At 46.5% G+C, this 18742-nt stretch overlaps 1 protein-coding gene across 5 annotated transcripts in view; it reads right to left on the bottom strand.

Annotated features, from left to right (window-relative positions):
* Window positions 1-18742, bottom strand: part of ARHGAP39 (Rho GTPase activating protein 39) — a 200962-nt gene that overhangs the window by 57049 nt on the left and 125171 nt on the right. For all 5 annotated transcript variants that reach the window (XR_009154065.1, XM_058174368.1, XM_058174369.1 and 2 more), the window contains exon 4: window positions 4542-5937. Coding sequence is in view for 4 of the 5 variants with exons in the window: in XM_058174368.1 (XP_058030351.1) it covers window positions 4542-5937 (1396 nt within the window). In the remaining variant the exon portion in view is untranslated. The remainder of the gene's footprint in view (window positions 1-4541; window positions 5938-18742) is intronic.

Genomic DNA, 18742 nt, shown 5'->3' with positions numbered 1-18742 from the left:
AAGCCCTAATATATATATATATACACATAAAATATATAAACATATCTTTTAAGTAGCCCTAAAGCATTTCTCTAGCTCTGCTTCATTTATACACGTCAGGGGGCTGTTGCCAAGTCAAGTCTTAAGGTATAAATAAATGGACTTGGGATCAAGCTGTGGTTGAAGAAGGCAGGTGATTTAAGTATTGTATTTTTCGGAGTATAAGATGCACCTTTTTCCCCCAAAAAAGAGGGAGAAAATCTGGGTGCATCTTATACTCCGAATGTAGCCTCACCCAGCTTCTCAAAGGGAGGTTTCAGAGGCTGAAAAAAGCATCAGAAACGGAGCTTCAGAAAAAAAGCCCCCAAACAGAGCTTCAAGAAAAAAGGCCTCCAAACAGGGCTTCAGGAAAAAAGGCCTCCAAACAGAGCTTCAGGAAAAAAGGTCTCCAAACAGAGCTTCAGAAAAAAAGCCCCCAAACAGAGCTTCAGGAAAAAAGGTCTCCAAACAGAGCTTCAGAAAAAAAGCCCCCAAACAGAGCTTCAGGAAAAAAGATCTCCAAACAGAGCTTCAGAAAAAAAGCCCCCAAACAGAGCTTCAGGAAAAAAGGTCTCCAAACAGAGCTTCAGAAAAAAAGCCCCCAAACAGAGCTTCAGGAAAAAAGATCTCCAAACAGAGCTTCAGAAAAAAAGCCCCCAAACAGAGCTTCAGGAAAAAAAGCCCCCAAACAGAGCTTCAGGAAAAAAAGCCTCCAAACAGAGCTTCAGAAAAAAAGCCTCCAAACAGAGCTTCAGAGGCTTTTTTTCTGAAGCTGTTTCGGAGGCTTTCAGAGGCAGAAAAAAAAGCAAAAAAAAAAAAAAAAAAGCAAGGCACAGAGCTCACAACCAAGGAACCTGTTGCTAAAATTCACCTCTGGGAACAGCTGATTGGGGGTATTCTGGGAGGCCGATCCACCTGCCAATCAGTTTTTTTCTTATTTTCCTCCCCAAAAACTAAGATGCGTCCTATACTCCGAAAAATATGGTAGGTGGGTTGTCTTGCTAAAGAGAAGAAGAAGAAAAAGATTGTGGGGTTAAAATTTAAGGGCAGGAGAAGTTTAGCAGCCTGAATAATATTTAATACACAAAAGGACTGAAATTTGGAAGTAAACTTTGGAAGTAAAATTTGGAATTTTTACTTAGTAAAATTTGGAAATGTTACTTAGTTTAAGTGAGTAAACTAAGGGTTCAGAAATTAATAGCTGTTGAAACTCTGAAGACAGATCATCATATAATGGTCCAAAAATATCAAAATGAGCTCTTTTTCAGGTTCTTAGTTGGCCTCAACTAAGTCAAGGAAGGTTCAAAGAAGTCAAGATGACAACCTCAACAGTGTGTGAAGCCCCACCTTGAAAAGGTCTATTTTGTACATAAAATTTTTTACACGTGGTCCTTGACTTATGACCGTTTGTTTAGTGACTATTCAATGTTACGACAACACTGAAAAAAGTGACCTATGTCCACGCCTTGCACTTATATACCATACACACAGCGAGAACTGAATTCACACACACTCTCTCTCTCTCCTCGAATTACGACCACAACTGAGCCCAACACTCATGTCACAAAGTGAAACATTTGCTCAGTGAGTTTGGCCCTGTTTTACAACACAATTGTTAAGTGAACCAATGCATATTTTTAAGTTAGTAACGTGGTTGTTAAGCGAATCTATCTCCCCCGCCCCCCCCCATTGATTTTGCTTGTCAGATGGTCGCAAAAGGGGATGACGTGACCCCGGGACACACTGCAACTGTCAGAAATGTGAGCGAGTTGCCAAGCATCCGGATTTTGATGGGATTGCTGCAACGGGTCGTAAGTGTGAAAAACGGTCATAGGTCGCTCTTTTCAGTGCCGCTGTAACTTCGAAACAGTCACTAAATGAACTGCTGTAAGTCGAGGACTATCTGTAACATAAATTTTGGCCTAAATTGTGGTCGTACGTCGAGGACAGCCTGATGAAATAAATGAAATAAAGGTGAATTGTTTGCTCTTAGAGCAGGGGTCTTGAACTCCATTTCATGGGGAGCCCCATCAGGATTGTCTTTGACCTTGGAGGGCCGGGGGGGGGGGCATGGTTTGTGTGACACAGGACTGTTGGGGACATCTGCGATGGCCAAGTGTTAAGGCAGGATTTCCCTGGGACCCTGCCACTCTCTCATTATTAAATTTACATTTAAATTTATTTACATTTATATCCCGCCCTTCTCCGAAGACTCAGGGCGGCTTACAGTGTGTAAGGCAATAGTCTCATCCTATTTGTATATTTATATACAAAGTCAACTTATTGCCCCCCCCAACAATCTGGGTCCTCATTTTACCTACCTTATAAAGGGTGGAAGGCTGAGTCAACCTTGGGCCTGGTGGGATTCGAGCCTGCAGTAATTGCAGGCTGCTGTGTTTTAATAACAGGCTATCTTACAGCCTGAGCCACCATGGCTCTCCATTATAATCTCCTTCCTTCCTTCCTTCCTTCCTTCCTTTCCTTCCTTCCATCCCTTTCTCCTTCATCCCCTCACCCAATATCCATCTTTCTTTCCTTCCTTCCTTTTCTTTTTCCTTCCCATTTCCTTCTCCTTTCTCCTTCCTTCCTTCCCCTCTTCCCTTCTTTTTCCTTCCTTGCTCTCTTCCCATCTTTTTCTCTGTCTTTCCTCTTTTCCCTTTCTCCTTTCCTGTCCCTTCTTCCATGCTCAAATGCAAAAGGGGAAAATACTTCTCCTTTTTGTTTGGCTTTTAATTTGTTTTGAGAGCCCTCTGGCAGCGAAAACGGAGCTCAGGGAGGGGGACGGGTTAGAGTTAGGGTCTGTAAGAAAACAAGCAAGCTCAGAGACCCACAGTCGTTGTCTTCCTCCTCCTCCTCTTCCTCCTCCTCCTTTTTGCAAACCCACTCTCTTCTAGTAGTGATGACGTTACCTACTTGGGTCATGAAACGTCTCCAAGCAACCAACCACGCTCAGACAGCAGCAAGAATCTCACAAAAAGAAGAAATGTCATTTGCTTTCAAGCCTTTTTTTTTCTCTCTGTCTCTCTCTCTCTCTCGCTAAAAGACAATTCCTGTCCCATTTATGCTTGGTTTTTTCTGAACTGCCCTTCGGACCTGTATTTGATATCAAAAGCATCACGACCTTACTACACAAAAGGATCTCTTTGCACAACTTACATAATCCGTTATCATATGTGCAGTAATGCAAATGTGACAAATTATATAAGTCAGGCCTTCCTATGTCACAAGGCTACGGAAGTTCAAAACAGAATAAGCAGCCCCCCCAGTTTCTGAGTTTCTGCAGCATCACAAACAAACACAAAATCAGCAAAACCAGAGGCCCAGAGAATGGCCAAGAGTCGGGCATGATTGAGTGGATCACAGCAGCAGCAGCAGCAGCAACAACAACAACAACAACAACAGGCAATTTCAAAATAAAAGGAGAAGGGAAACAGGGCAATTCTGAACCCAAAGAAATAGCAATGGCAACAGACTTATATACCGCTTCATGGTGCTTTCCGGCTTTCTCGAAGTGGTTTGTAGAGTCAGCCTCTTGCCCCCAACAATCTGGCTCCTCATTTTACCCACCTCGGAAGGATGGAAAGCCGAGTCAACCTTGAGCCGATCAGAATCGAACTCGTGGCAGTAGGCAGAGTTAGCCTGCAATACTGCATTCTAACCACTGCACCACCATGGTCCCTTCCTTCCTTCCTTCCTTCCTTCCCTCCCTCCCTCCCTCCTTCCCACTTAGCAATATACTTATATACCGCTTCACAGTGTTTACAGCCCTCTCTAAGCAATTTACGGAGTCAGCCTCTTGCCTCCAACAATCTGGGTCCTCATTTTACCCACCTCGGAAGGACAAAAGGCTGAGTCAACCTTGAACCGATCAGAATCAAACTCCTAGCAGTAGGCAGAGTCAGCCTGCAATACTGCATTCTAACCACTGCACCACCATGGTCCTTCCTTCCTTCCTTCCTTCCTTCCTTCCTTCCTTCCTTCCTTCCTTCCTTCCTTCCTTCCTTCCTTCCTTCCTTCCCACTTAGCAATAGACTTATATACCGCTTCAGTGTTTACAGCCCCCTCTAAGTAATTACAGAGTCAGCCTCTTGCCCCCAACAATCTGAGTCCTCATTTTACCCACCTTGGAAGGACGGAAGGACGAGTCAACCTTGAGCCGCTCAGAATCGAACTCCTGGCAGTAGGCAGAGTTAGCCTGCAACACAGCATTCTAACCACTGCACCACCATGGTCCTTCCTTCCTTCCTTCCTTCTTTCCTTCCCACTTAGCAATAGACTTATATACCGCTTCAGTGTTTACAGCCCTCTCTAAGCGGTTTACAGAGTCAGCTTCTTGCCCCCAACAATCTGGGTCCTCATTTTACAGACTTCAGTAGGATGGAAGTCTAAGACAGCCTGGTCAGGATCGAATTCCTGGCAGTGAGTTAGCCTGCAATACTGCATCCTAACCACTGTGCCACCACAGCTCTTACGCATCAGCCCTCCTTCAATTTCCTGCTCATTCCTGGCCCTGCTCGTCTTACCTGGGACGGATGCAAGTACGGCTCGGGCGACGCCAAATTCGTCTGCACGGACACGCTCTTCTCCAACAGGATCTGCGGAAAGGCCAACTTCTCAAACGGGTTGCGCTTCCAGTGCTTGTTCTCCTGCTGGGCCAGAGCCTCGTCCTCGCTAAAGGCTCGGACCACCGGACCTGGCATAGGCAGCGGCACGGCCCCGTCACTCTCGTACCCCGAACCGTCCTTCTGGGAGTCCCAGCTGCTGCGCTGCTTCATATGGTAGTGGGCTTGCTGTGCTTCCCAAGCCAGGCGAGCCTGAGCCAGGAAGGGCTCTGCCGAAGCCCTGCAGGACTCACCCTCCACTGACCGGCTGTCCAGACGCCCGCCCGGGGACCGGCTGCACCCGGACAGAGGCCTGTCCTCTGGCATGCCTTCGTCGCGCTCGCCGGAGCCGTCGGTGGACGACGTGTTGGGGTCGTACGAAAAAGCGGGCTTCCGGCTCTTTCGTTTGCGGCTGCCCGGGGAGTAACCTGTGGAGGACAACGTGTTCTGTTGGCTGGAGCAGGACATGGAATCCTCCCCCTGCGACGGCATGATGGCCGGAGGGCTGTGCCGGAAATCTGCGCCTTCCATGCTGCTGTAATCTCCAGATTTGATCTCCAGACGCTGGTCCCGCATCAGGCAGGGGCTGTGCTGCAGTGAGTAGGAGCCACCTATGGGGTTGGGGGAGTATTTGTGGCGGGGGGCACTCTTCAGGGTAGGGCTGGACCCCACCTGCTCCACGTACACCAGTTGCCGCACGTACTCCTTGCCGGCCGGGCTGTACTCCAGGCTCATGAAGCGGTCCGAGCCCTTCTGTTTGGTCAAGACCAGCTGCTGGTAGGGGGAGTTGGAGCCCTGTTTGGGCGACTGTAGGAATGGGTGGGGTTTGCGGATGGGGGACTTTTGGGGAGAACCCGCTTTGTAGCTCCCGCTGGCCTCGAACTGCATATCCACCGGTGGCTCGTCGTAGATGGGGGCCTGGTACTCCATGGGAGGCTCCTCGTACAAGGGCGGCTCGTAGGCGTAGCGCGGAGAGGAGGGCTGCGATTCGCTGGAGTGCTTACGGTGCTGGCCCTGCATCGGGGAGCAGAAGGGGTCCCCCCGGCCCAGCAGCGGGGAGCAGCTGCCCACATGATCGGCCCGTTTCAGGAAGGGCGACTGCTTCCGCTCGGGGAAGAAGACCGAGTTGTCGGAATCGGTGGCAAAGGTTTGGAGATTGGGTGACGGCTGGCCGCCCGAAGGCCTCCGCGACCGGGTGCCCTGCTGATGGTCAAGGGTGTAGCCGTTACCCTGGTGCATCAGGAAACTGGGCTCGCGGTCCGTCACCTTGATCAGCATCCGTTCTTTCGTCCCCGTGTTCCACCGGAGAGAAGACGCCCTGAGTAGAGGAGAAAGAGAAGAATGGGGCTGAGGAAGAAAGACAAGCGATGTCTTCTTGTTCACGGGCATCGTATTTTTATCAGGACTTCTTCACATCTGTAACACAAAAAGAGACTGGACAGAACAGCATTCATCGCTAGAACCCCAGATGACCCAGTGTGTCCATGAGGGCTTCCTCCTTTGGGGATCTTTCTGAGAACTTGCCCTGCTAAGATCTAGACTAGGGGTCTCCAAACTTGGCAGCTTTTAAGATTTCTCAAGAACTTTAACTCCCAGAATTCCTGGCTGCCCACAAGTTTTAAAGTTGCCAAGTTTGCAAAGCCCTGAAAGCACCTGCAAGACGTATCACATCGTACAATACAGGTTGGTTAAATTGTGGGTTTTATTTTAATTTATATCCTGCCTTTATTGCTTTTGCAGATGTTCAGGGTTCCGAGTGAGGCATCCAAAGAAACCAGCACTTCGAGGCAGGAAGATTCCCCAAAGAACATGTTTATTGGATACATCACATCGGCACGGCGTAGGGAAAACCAAGTCTCAAAGTTTCCCGCTATTATAGCATAATTAAAGAGTGAAATGTTTCCCTCCCCAAGTGTCACAGGTCACATAGTCCAATTTGGCTGGTTCCTTGGTCACTCCTTTCCTCCTTCAACTGACACGGGTTGGGATGACCTTGGTTCCCATGCGAGAGCTCTTTGTTGTGTCTGTGCGATGTTCTATTTACTTCCCCCCCTCCCTGCCCCCAGAGTACGTGGCAACTATGGAGCAGCAAAAGATGGCTTCAGCCAGGTTCACTTCAGAGTTGAAAGTAGGTAGGAGAAAAGCAAGCTTAGCTGGAAGGTGGAATTAAACACGTTATTAGTTTTGAACTGCCGCAACGGTTCCAAATCCAGCCCTTTGTGAATTCTGTTGAATCTTACCTAGGGTGACTTAGCTTGGACCGTTAGTTAACTAGATCTTTATATTAGCGGTGGCAATAATAAACTCTTCTCTGCCTTGAACTCAGCAAATGCCCCTGGTTATTTGCTCCTGACAAATAACTCAAGGTGGCAAACATATTTTAGATCAGTCATGGCGAACCTTTTCGGCACCGAGTGCCCAAACTAGACCATGATGGCGAACCTATGGCACGCAGAGGTGGCATGCAGAGCTCTCTCTGTGGGCACGCGCACTATCGCCAGCTGCTGTTCTGGTTTCCGGCGTGGGTATGAAAACTGCCAGCTGATCTTCGTGCACGCCAGAGCCCCGGCAACTCGGAGACCAGCTGGCTGGCGCACATGTATGCTCTGGCCACCTGTCTTCGGGTTTCTGGCACATGCATGGGCACCAGCCAGCTGGTCTTCGGGTTTCCAGGGCTCCGGCATGCGCGAAGATCAGCTGGCCGGCACACGTATAACAGCAGCTGTCGATGGCGCGCATGCCATAGGTTCACCATCACGGTCCTACACAACTTCTTCCTCCTGTAGATACCTCCTATCTTACTGTATTTTTTCTCAACTTTGTGTCAACTGTCCTGTTGTCACATGCACCAAAACATACTCCTGGGACATTATTTTGCCAACAGTATAACTTTACTGATAATTCCACATAGGCACAGAAGCCACAAAGCCAGTTCTGAAGTTTTCACGCGCGAAGCGGCACAGCTCAATTCTTCTTTTCTCCCGAGCCACCCGCCGTTCATTGTCCACCAATCAGTTACATTCAGTTAGTTTTGGGAAACGGTCTGAGCGCCTTGGAACTTCCCCATCATTTGACCTCGGGCACCAGGAGGTCGCTGGGCGAGTCGGCTCTCTTGCATTCCACGATTCCCTCCCAAGCTTCCCTTACATTCGAAACCTGACCACCCCCATCCCCGTTTCTGTTGTATGGCTGAGAGCGGAGTATTTAGCGAGTCAGCCACGAGACTTTAAGAAGTGGGGGCTTTCACTCACAGAATTCCCCAGCCAGCATGCCTTCCTGTGGTGACCATCCTTCCCCATCCCACTGATGGCTTTCAGGAAACTGATATCCAACACACCTTTGAAAGTACCAGGTTGGACAAAGTTGGTCTAATACAGTTAGTTTTCTATTTATGACCACTGTTGCAGAAGGCTGTCAACCCTGACCTGATCGAACTCCTGGCAGTGGGCAGCGTTAGCCAGCAATACAGCATTCTAACTATTCTAACTATTCTAACCATCTGTTCTGTCTCCTTCTCTACTTTGGATTCACGAGCTGGCCTTCAACCAGTGGATTCACGGCTCTTATCAGTCCTGGCAGAGAAATCGCAGCTGCCTGCCAAAGTTCAAACAAATGACTCACTTTGAAGCAAGACTTTAAGCTCTTTTTGAAACGGTTCAGCTAAACTTTTGCTTCCCGTGGAGTGAGAGCAGTCCCAAAGCTCCTTATATATCCTGTGGGGTGGGGCTCCTCTGCCCCACCCTTCCTTTTGATGACGCCGCCTCTCTAATCTTCTGAAGCGCGGGTCAAGCCAAGCTTGATCATTATTATTATTATCAGCTGGGTCTGAAGGCGTAGCCTGGGGAAGGGAGGAATCAGGGGATAATGGCCGCATTACGTCCTCCGACTGGCCTGGTTCTGGCTCCTGGAGCCGAGCCAAAGGAATCGGTGCTCCCAAGGTAAGCCTTACCGGCCCTTCCCCCTCACTTTCGGAGTCACTTTCGGGCATGGGGCCAGGTTCGGGGGCTGAAGTCACAACACCACCACAGCTCTTTATAATCAGAAGGATGTATTTTTGGGGGTACATCCTTCTTTGGAAAAAGTTTGGAAAAAGTGCAAAGTGGAGCAAGTAAGATGATTAAAAACCAGGAGACTAAAACATATGAAGAACGGTTGAAGGATTTGGGTTTGGCCAGTCTGGAGAAAAGAAGGACTAGGTGTGATAGGATAGCAGTCTTCCAATATTTGAGGGGCTACCGGAAAGAGGAGGGGGTCCAATTATTCTCCAAAGCACCAGAAGGCAGGACAAGAAGCAATGGACGGAAATTAAACAAGGAGAGAAGCAAGCTGGAATTGAGGAGTGAGGACAATTAGCCAGTGGAACAGCTTGCCACCAGAAGTCATGGGTGCTCCATCACTGGAGGTTTTTAAGAAGAAACTGGACAGTCACTTGTCTGAAATGGTATAGGACCGTGATGGTGAACCCATGGCATGTGCGCACAAAGTGGTACGTGAAGCCATGTCGCCTAGCACGCGCAGCCTTGCCTGTTTGTCTTCCGGGTTTCTGGTGCGCATGTGCACGCGACGATCAACTGTTCTTTACGTGCACGGCACTGCCAAAAACTAGTGCGCACATGCACGCTGGCCAGTTGATCGTTGGGTGCACATGTGCAGTAGAACCTGGAAGTTCGGGTTTTCTGGAGCGTGATCCCTTTGCGCGCCCACCAGTGCCAAAATCCAGCCTGAGCATGCCTGCCAGCTAGCTGATTGTCGGGCATGCGTGCACACTAGAACCCGGAAGTTCGGCTTTTCCAGAGCGCGGCCCTGAGCGCATGCGACATTTCCGTACGACCTTTTCGACACCGAGTGTTCGCCGTCACTGCTGTAGGATCTGGTGTCTTGAGAGCCTATGCACCAAGACAAATTCCTTGTGTGTCCAATCACAGTTGGCCAATAAAAAATTCTATTCTATTCTATTCTATTCTATTCTATTCTATTCTATTCTATTCTATTCTATTTTGTGTACACTGAGAGCCTATGCACCAAGACAAATTCCTTGTGTGTCCAATCATACTTGGCAAGTAAAAAATTCTATTCTATTCTATTCTATTCTGTGTTGTACCCTATGATTCTTGATGAAGGTATCTTTTCTTTTATGTACACTGAGAGCATATGCACCAAGACAAATTCCTTGTGTGTCCAATCACACTTGGCCAATTAAAAATTCTATTCTATTCTATTCTATTCTATTCTATTCTATTCTATTCTATTCTATTCTATTCTATTCTATTCTATTTCTTTTATGTACACTGAGAGCCTATGCACCAAGACAAATTCCTTGTGTGTCCAATCACAGTTGGCCAATAAAAAATTCTATTCTATTCTATTCTATTCTATTCTATTCTATTCTATTCTATTCTATTCTATTCTATTCTGTGTACACTGAGAGCCTATGCACCAAGACAAATTCCTTGTGTGTCCAATCATACTTGGCAAGTAAAAAATTCTATTCTATTCTATTCTATTCTGTGTTGTACCCTATGATTCTTGATGAAGGTATCTTTTCTTTTATGTACACTGAGAGCATATGCACCAAGACAAATTCCTTGTGTGTCCAATCACACTTGGCCAATAAAAATTCTATTCTATTCTATTCTATTCTATTCTATTCTATTCTATTCTATTCTATTCTATTGTGTGATTGAGATTCATCTAGGTGAGGCTGTTTCCTGGAAAATCAATGGAGCTGGATGTTAGAAATGTATTTTCTGATGCTCCAACTCCCAGGAGGCCTTCGCAGCATCCTACTTCTGCGATCCTTCAAAATAAGCCTGGAGTAACATTTCTAACCGCCCGAGCAGGCTGTGCCTCACCTAGTGGGTTAATCGTAACTAATATAATTACCTATGTGAGAATCCATAGCCCTGCCGGGTAGATATTGAAAACTGGGCTTTTCTCTCTAATGGAAGGTGAATGACAGCATTTCCTCCCTTCGCAACGGTAATCTCTCCCGTCTTAAAGCCTTTTGTAAAAAAAAAAAAACCCGAGATCATTTAGCTTCACGTTAAGATGACGAAGCCTCTATCGTCGTTTCCAAACCGCGCTTCGAGAACCTCTCTGAGCTCTCGCCCTATTTATTTTTTACCGTTCTTCCCAAATTTAAGAAGGTACAAAAAAAGAAAAAGAAGGGGAAAAAAAGATGACAACGCTCAGCTAAGAGTCGGCTTTTATTGTTCGGCACCGTTAATGGGTTTCCTAACCACTGAACGCTTTCATAAAAGCGCCGTCGAGAAAAACCCGAGCAGGTTCGTTCGATAAAGAACAAAAAAGCAACGTAGGAAGTGGTGGGAGAGAAAGGAAGGTTTTTGCAAAGGGTAGACAATGGAATGGTTTTGGTGGAGGCTAAATTAAAATGCCTTTTCTTTTCTCTTTTTATTTTCCTGCCGCCCGTTACTTCCGGCTCATTGTTCTTTCCTCTTTTCTCTGCGTTAATGTTTCTTACTCCAAAAAAAGAAAAGCCGGCAGGATGGGTATGAGTGTTCATCTTTGGGACTAGGTAAAGGTAAAGGTTCCCCTCACACATACGTGCTAGTCGTTCCTGACTCTAGGGGGCGGTGCTCATCTCCGTTTCAAAGCCAAAGAGCCAGTGCTGTCCGAAGACGTCTCCATGGTCATGTGGCCGGCATGACTCAACGCCAAAGGCGCACGGAACGCTCTTCCCTTCCCACCAAAGGTGGTCCCTATTTTTTCTACTTGCATTTTTACGTGCTTTCGAACTGCTAGGTTGGCAGAAGCTCGGACAAGTCACGGGAGCTCACCCCGTTACACGGCAGCACTAGGGATTCGAACCGCTGAACTGCCAACCTTTCGATCGACAAGCTCAGCATCTTAGCCACTAAGCCACCTTATCTTTGGGACTACAAAGCCTATATTTGCATCTGAAGTCTCCAAGGCCCTTTTTGAGGGGGGGGGGATGGTGTTCATATTATAAATGCACGGTTCACGGTTTAGTAAGACAAACAAAAAGAGAATGGGAATGAGAATGGTTATGGGAATGGTTATGGGAATAGAATAGAATAGAATAGAATAGAATAGAATAGAATAGAATAGAATAGAATAGAATAGAATAGAATAGAAAAGAAAAGAAAATGTGGAATAGAATAAATGGAATGGAATGGAATGGAATGGAATGGAATAGGATAGGATAGGATAGGATAGGATAGGATAGAATAGAATAGAATAGAATAGAATAGAATAGAATAGAATAGAATAGAATAGAATAGAATAGAATTCTTCATTGGCCAAGCGTGACTAGACACCTAAGGAATTTGTCTTCGGTGCATAAGCTCTCAGTGTACATAAAGATACAAGTGATAAATCATGATCATAGTCACCATGATACATTCATTGTGAATCATACAACACTTAGTGATCAACATAGGATACTAAATAAGCAATCAACATAAATCATACCAGGAAACTAATTAAACAGTATAAATCATAAAATTACAGGCAACAAAGTTATAGTCATTAAGTAGAAAACGAAACAGGTAATAGGAAGGATGAGAAGAGTAATACAGTCTTAGTAAATAGTTTGACAGTGTTGCGGGAATTATTTTACCAAGAGTATAACTTTTATTGATAATTCCACATAGGCACCGAAGCAGCAAAGCCAGTTCTGAAGTTTTTGCGCGCAAAGAGGCTTAGCTAAACTCTCCTTTTCTCCCCTGGCCCACCCACCGTTTGTTGTCCACCATCTGATTACAGTCAATTGGTTTTGGGAAACGGTCGGAGTGCCTGAGATCTGCCTCTTCCTTATTAGCCACCTCCAGACTGGGGGGGGGGGGCTGTCGATTCTCCATCTGAGGGCTGACGGATGGCCCAGGCTCTGCCTCTCTCTCTTTCTGACAGCTCCAGGAGCTCTCAGGTTGCTTTGATGCTGACCCCGACTCTCCCACGCCTCCTCCTCATCTGATGCGGCTGGTGAAGGGGCCGGTGGCCGACAGAGCGTAACACAATTATAGAGGAGCATCAGAAAATGCATCAGAAAACACAAGTGTGAAGTGGGTTTATTCACGAATGAACCCTCAAGTAGTGCTTCACCAGAACTCAGCCCAAAATTCCTGTGGCTAAGCAAGACAAGTGAATTTTGCCCTGTTTTATTTAACCTAAATAAAACCTAAATAAAGAGCAACCAAAGTGATTAGGGGACTGGAGATTAGGTTGCAGGAACTGGGCCTGGGTTAGTCTAGTGAAGAAGTGGACGAGAGGAGACATGATATCATCTTCCAATATTTGAGGGGCTGCCCCAGGGAAGAGGGTGTCAACCTGTTTTCAAAAGCACCTGAAGGCCAGACGAGGAGCAATGGATGAAACTGACCAAGGGGAGGCATCTGTGGCTCAGACTGGTAAGACAGTCTGTTATTAACAGCAGCTGCTTGCAATTACTGCAAGTTCAAGTCCCACCAGGCCCAAGGTTGACTCAGCCTTCCATCCTTTATAAGGTAGGTAAAATGAGGACCCAGATTGTTGGGGGCAATAAGTTGACTTTGTATATAATATACAAATGGATGAAGACTATTGCTTGACATAGTGTAAGCCACCCTGAGTCTTCGGAGAAGGGCGGGATATAAATGCAAATAAAATAAAATAAAAAATAAAATAAAATAAATTCAACCTGGAAATAAGGAGGAACTTTCTGACAGTGAGAGCAATCAACCAATGGAACAGAAGTTGCCTTCGGAAGTTGTGGGAGCTTCATCACTGGAGGCTTTCAAGAAGAGACAGGACTGCCATCTGTCAGAAATGGTGCAGGGTCTCCTGCTTGGGTGGGGGGTTGGACTAGATGACCTACAAGGTCCCTTCCAACTCTGTTATTCTGTTGTTCTGAGATTTCTCTCCATCTTCCAGATTTTGAGCATCTTCCTTCAGGCATCTCCGAACGGAGGAAGGAAATGAGGGGGGTGGGTGGTAGGGACCCTCCCCCTTTATCCTGGGTGCCATCGCTCTTCTGGGCACAACTGAGTTTTCTCAACTGCTGGAACGCAATTGCATCTAGCCAGAGGCCCTGCCTGCCCATCTGTTTCTTCCCAGGATTAATAAGTTTACCAAATGCATCGGAAAAGCAGGCAGGAAACACCTGTTGTAATTAAAACCTGCCAGCGTGTAAACCCTTTAGTCCATCGGCCACAGCAGAAAAGAAATGGCATCTGATTCCCTTGCAGCTGGGGCAGAGAACGATGCTCCTTTAAGCTGGGCTCCGACCTGAAATCAGTTCGTGGCAGAGGTTCTGCTTTATCCATAAACTTCAGGAGAAGAAGAAAAAATATATATCCTTTTTTTAGGAACATATGGCAGGCTGAATAATAAATAGCAAACTTCTCTTTCCAGCACGCATCGCTTCTGAAGACGCGTTCCCTCTGTGAACTTTCAGAACCGAATGACAGAGTTGGAAGGGACATTGGAGGTCTTCTAGTCCAACCCCCTGCTCAAGCCGGAGACCCTAGACCCGAGAGTGGCATGCAGCGCCATCTCTCCGGGCACGCAGAGCCGTCCATTGCTCTTCTGGGCTTGGGTGTGCAGCCAGCTGGTCTTCACACGCGCGGAAACGCCAGAAACCAAGAAAGCAGCTGTCCAGCACGCATGCGCATGCCAGGAAGATGATTTTCCAGTTTCCGGCGCACACATGCACGCCGGCCACCTGGTCTTCCGGTTTCTGGCACGCGTGCATGTGCAAAGACCAGCTACGCACTGGAAACCGGGAGATCCTCTTCCCAGCACCCTCATGTGCATCGGGCGGCTGCTCTTCCGGTTTCGGCCAGCTGGTCTTCACATGCGCATGAGTGCCACAAGCCATAAGATCATCTTCCCGGCGTGTGCATACACACCAGGGTGGCTGCTCTTCCGGTTTCCAGCATGCGCAGGCACATGCGCACACAGTCCTGTTTCAGCACTCAGTGCCGAAAAGGTTCACCAACACTGCCCTATACCATTATCAGACAAGTGCTTGTGGGCAATCTGTTCTTGAAAACCTCCAGTGATGAAGCACCCACGACTTCCGGATGCAAGCCGTTGGTTAAAAGAATTACAGAACACTATTTGGAAGGGACCTCGGAGGTCTTCTAGTCCAACCCCCTGCTGAAGCAGGAGACCCCTTATAACATTTCAGACAAGATGGCTGTCCAGTCTCTTCTTAAAAATCCAGTGATGGAGCACTGACTACTTCTGGAGGCAAGCTGTTCCACTGGTTAATTGTTCTGACTGTTAGGAAATTCCTCCTTAGTTCTAGGTTCAATCTCCTTGTTTAGTTTCCATCCGTTGCTTCTTGTCTTGCCTTCTGGTGTTTTGGAGATTAGGTTGACCCCCTCCTCTCTGTGGCAGCCCCTCAAATATTGGAACACTGCTATCAAGTCACCCCTAGCCCTTCTTTTCACAAGACTAGACATACCCAGTTCCTGCAACTGTTCATCGTATGTTTTAGGCTCCAGTCCCCTAATCATCTTGGTTGCTCTTCTCCGCACACTTTCTAGAGTCCCAAAATCTTTTTTACACTGTGATGACCAAAACTGGATGCAGGATTCTAGGAAGACTACACAAATGATCAGAGATTCTCTATAATTTCAGCGTAACCAGCTGGACGGAGAGGCCCCGGGTGTGATCTGAAGTTTATTCTCTTTTTTGCATCTTGCACAGTTAGTGGCTGCACGCTGCGCAAAATGTCTTTCTAGGCCCGTTAGCCAAGAAAACAATTCCATGGAGCGGCTCATAGACAGAAGCCAAGTATCTGTAAATTATCATTTGCCCGTAGTGGTTACTGCCTTTGTTTTTTTCAGAGTCTGCTCAATGATTTGGAAAAAAACAGAATTCTCCACTTTTCCTGTCTCAAGCTGGGCTCCGGCCCTTTCTTCACATCTGTGTTGCACCTAATTGTGACACTCGCTGAGTGCGGAACAGAAAAAGGAGGAGATTTTCCAGCGTTGTAAACAATTTTTAAGAGATGGCTTGCGGTCCCGGACAGGAATGAAGCCACGGCTGCTCAGCTCGGTGAGAGTTTCGAGGTAGCCTCTTCACCCCAATGCATCAAGCTGTCATCCTCCCAGCCTTGGAGGGTGGACGTGTTTCGTGCCATTTTTACTGCTGGGTTCCTTTGCCAAAGAACAGGGATTTGGATTTAGCGCCGATGATTAATGGTCTTTTTGTACAAAGGGAACCCAAACACGACTCGGTTAATTTTCTGTGTCTGTCTTTCTGGATGTATAAATTGTATGTAAGACTGGGGGGGATGTTGTTGGTTTTTTTAACATGTCCACAAGGGAAAAGTCAGAGTTTTAACTGAATAATGAAGATGGAAGGGACCTTGGAGGTCTTCTAGTCCAACCCCCTGCTCAAGCAGGAGACCTTATACCATTTTGAGACAAGTGGCTGTCCAGTCTCTTCTTAAAAGCCTCCAGCGATGGAGCTCCCACAACTTCCGAAGGCAACTTCTGTTCCACTGGTTGATGTTCTCACTGTCAGGAAATTTCTCCTTATTTCTAGGTTGAATCTCTCCTTGATCAGTTTCCATCCATTGCTTCTTGTCCTGCCTTCTGGTGCTTTGGAGAATAGTTTGACCCCCTCCTCTCTGTGGCAGCTCCTCAAATATTGGAAGACTGCTTTCCTGTCTCCCCTGGTCCTCCTCTTCACTAGACTAGCCATGACCAGTTCCTGCAACCATTCTTCATATGCTTTAGCCTCCAGTCCCCTAATCATCCTGGTTGCTCTTCTCTGCACTCTTCCCAAAATAAAAGCAAGGAGTCACCTGATTCTTGGCTGGATGGGAGACAGTTAAGACAGTGTTTAAAAAAAGTGGCTTGTCAATCAGTAGGTATTTAAAAAGGTTGCGGCATCCCGGGATCGTGTGATCACCATCTGTGATCTTTCCAACCAGCTTCCAATGAGCAAGAATTCCAGGGAAAGCAGCGCTCGCGTAACGACCACTGGGTTCACTTAACAACATTGGCGATTCGCTTAATGAGCCCAGTTTAAAAAAAAAAAAGATTGTTAAAAACAGACGCACGTCACTTAATGTGCACCTCACTTAAGTGACGAAGTTGCAGTCCCAACTGTGGTCGCAAACTCTTCCTCACTTAGCAACAGAATTTCTAGTCTCCATTTTTGGTCACAAGTTCAGAACTGTATCTGTACTTGCCAAGAAAAGGGTGCCCTGTTTCCAGAATTGAAGTTTGCTTGAAAGAAGGCCGAGCCTTTCATTTACATTTCCTGTACTTCCAATTTAATTATAGTCAGTGTGATTTCTCTGCAGACTGATCTGTAATTAATTCTCTCCTTCTGTCTCATTAAACAGGAAGTTTGGGAGGTCTGTGCAAACTACGCCCCCAACGTTTCTTGAGGCTGGAAGCTTAAATTATGCATTTCGGGCTTAGACCAAAGGTGCTTTTTCCAAAGGCAACTGGATTTTCTTTGTGTTTTTTTTTCCCCTCTGAAGATCTTTCGCTTCTCATCCAAGAAGATTCTTCAGTTAGAATGGAAGAATGCACAGGTGTAGTACCTGGCTTGATAGCAGTAACTGCGACACAAATCTTGGAGTCCTAGCGGGCAATCATCTGAATTTTAATCGTGTGACCCTGGGGAATGCTGCAAGAATCGTGTGAAAAAATGGTCGTAAGTCACTTTTTTCTGTAGTGTAACTTCGAAGAGTCACTAAATAAACCATTGTAAGTAGAGGACTGCCTTTAGTTGGAAAGTCAACAGTAGAGGTACAGACTAGCTGATGTTTGACAAGGATCTTGGAGTCCTAATGGACAATCAATTAAATATGAGCCATCTGTGTGCAGCACTTGCCAAAAAAAGCCAACACAATCCTAGGCTGCATTAACAGAGGGATAGAATCCAGATCACGTGAATTGTTAATACTACTTTATAAGGCCTTGGTAAGGCCACACTTGGAATATTGCATTCAGTTTTGGTCACCACGATGTAAAAAAGATGTGGAGACTCTACAAAGAGTGCAGAGAAGAGCAACAAAGAGGATTAGGGGGCTGAAGGCTAAATATACTGCTCAAAGTATATTTGAGTATCAAATATACTGTTGAGCCGCTGGGAAGTGGCTCAACAGGCTAATGCAGTCTGTTATTAACACACAGCTGCCTGCAATTACAATTACTGCAGGTTCTAGTCCCACCAGGCCCAAGGTTGACTCAGCCTTCCATCCTTTATAAGGTAGGTAAAATGAGGACCCAGATTGTTGTGGGGGCAATACAAGTTGACTTTGTATATAACATACAAATGGATGAGACTATTGCCTTACACAATGTAAGCCGCCCTAAGTCTTCGGAGAAGGGCGGGATATAAATTCAAATAAAAAAATAAATAAAGAGAACACCCTTAATACTGTAAGAGAACTTACAGTATTTTTGGGTTCCCTCTACTGTATACTGTAAGACATCCTAGATCTGAAGGAATGAAATATTCTTATTAAATACAGTACATTGTGTTGTGTACGTGTTCCCTTTATTTTTTTGAGCAGTGTATACATAAAGAATAGTTGCTAGAATTGGGCATGTCTAGTTTAGTGAAGGACTAAGGGTGACATGATAGTCTTCCAATATTTGAGGTTCTGCCACAAAGAAGAGGGGGTCTTACCTGTTCTCCAAAGCACCTGAAGGCAGGACAAGAAGCAATAGATGGAAGTTATTGGGAGCTCTATCACTCGAGATTTTTAAGGGGAGACTGGACAGCCATTTATCGGAAAGGGTCTAGGGTCTCCTGCCTGAGCAAAAGGTTGAGCTAGAAGACCTCCAAGGTTTTCTGTTTGGCCCCCACCCCCGGGAGAATCCAGCTCCCCTCCTACAACCACTTTAATACCACTTTATAAGGCCTTGGTAAGGCCACACTTGGAATAGGGCAACCAGTTTTGGTCACTACGATGGAAAAAAGATGTTGAGACTCTAGAACAGTGGTTCTCAACCTTTATAGTGCTGCGACCCCTTTAATACAATTCCCCACGATGTGGCGACCCCAACCGTAAAAAATTTTTCGTTTTGAATTTATCGCGCCTGAAGCCGTATTGGCTAGCGATCTGAACTGCTTGCGATTGCCTTGAGGACGGAGGCATTAAAGCAGAGACTGCTCCCCTATTAAGTTTA

The sequence above is a fragment of the Ahaetulla prasina genome, chromosome 3 (assembly GCF_028640845.1).
Source record: "Ahaetulla prasina isolate Xishuangbanna chromosome 3, ASM2864084v1, whole genome shotgun sequence".
Classification (NCBI taxonomy): Eukaryota; Metazoa; Chordata; class Lepidosauria; order Squamata; family Colubridae; genus Ahaetulla; species Ahaetulla prasina.
Note: the sequence above shows the minus strand (reverse complement) of the source record. Positions and strands in the feature narration are given on the sequence as shown.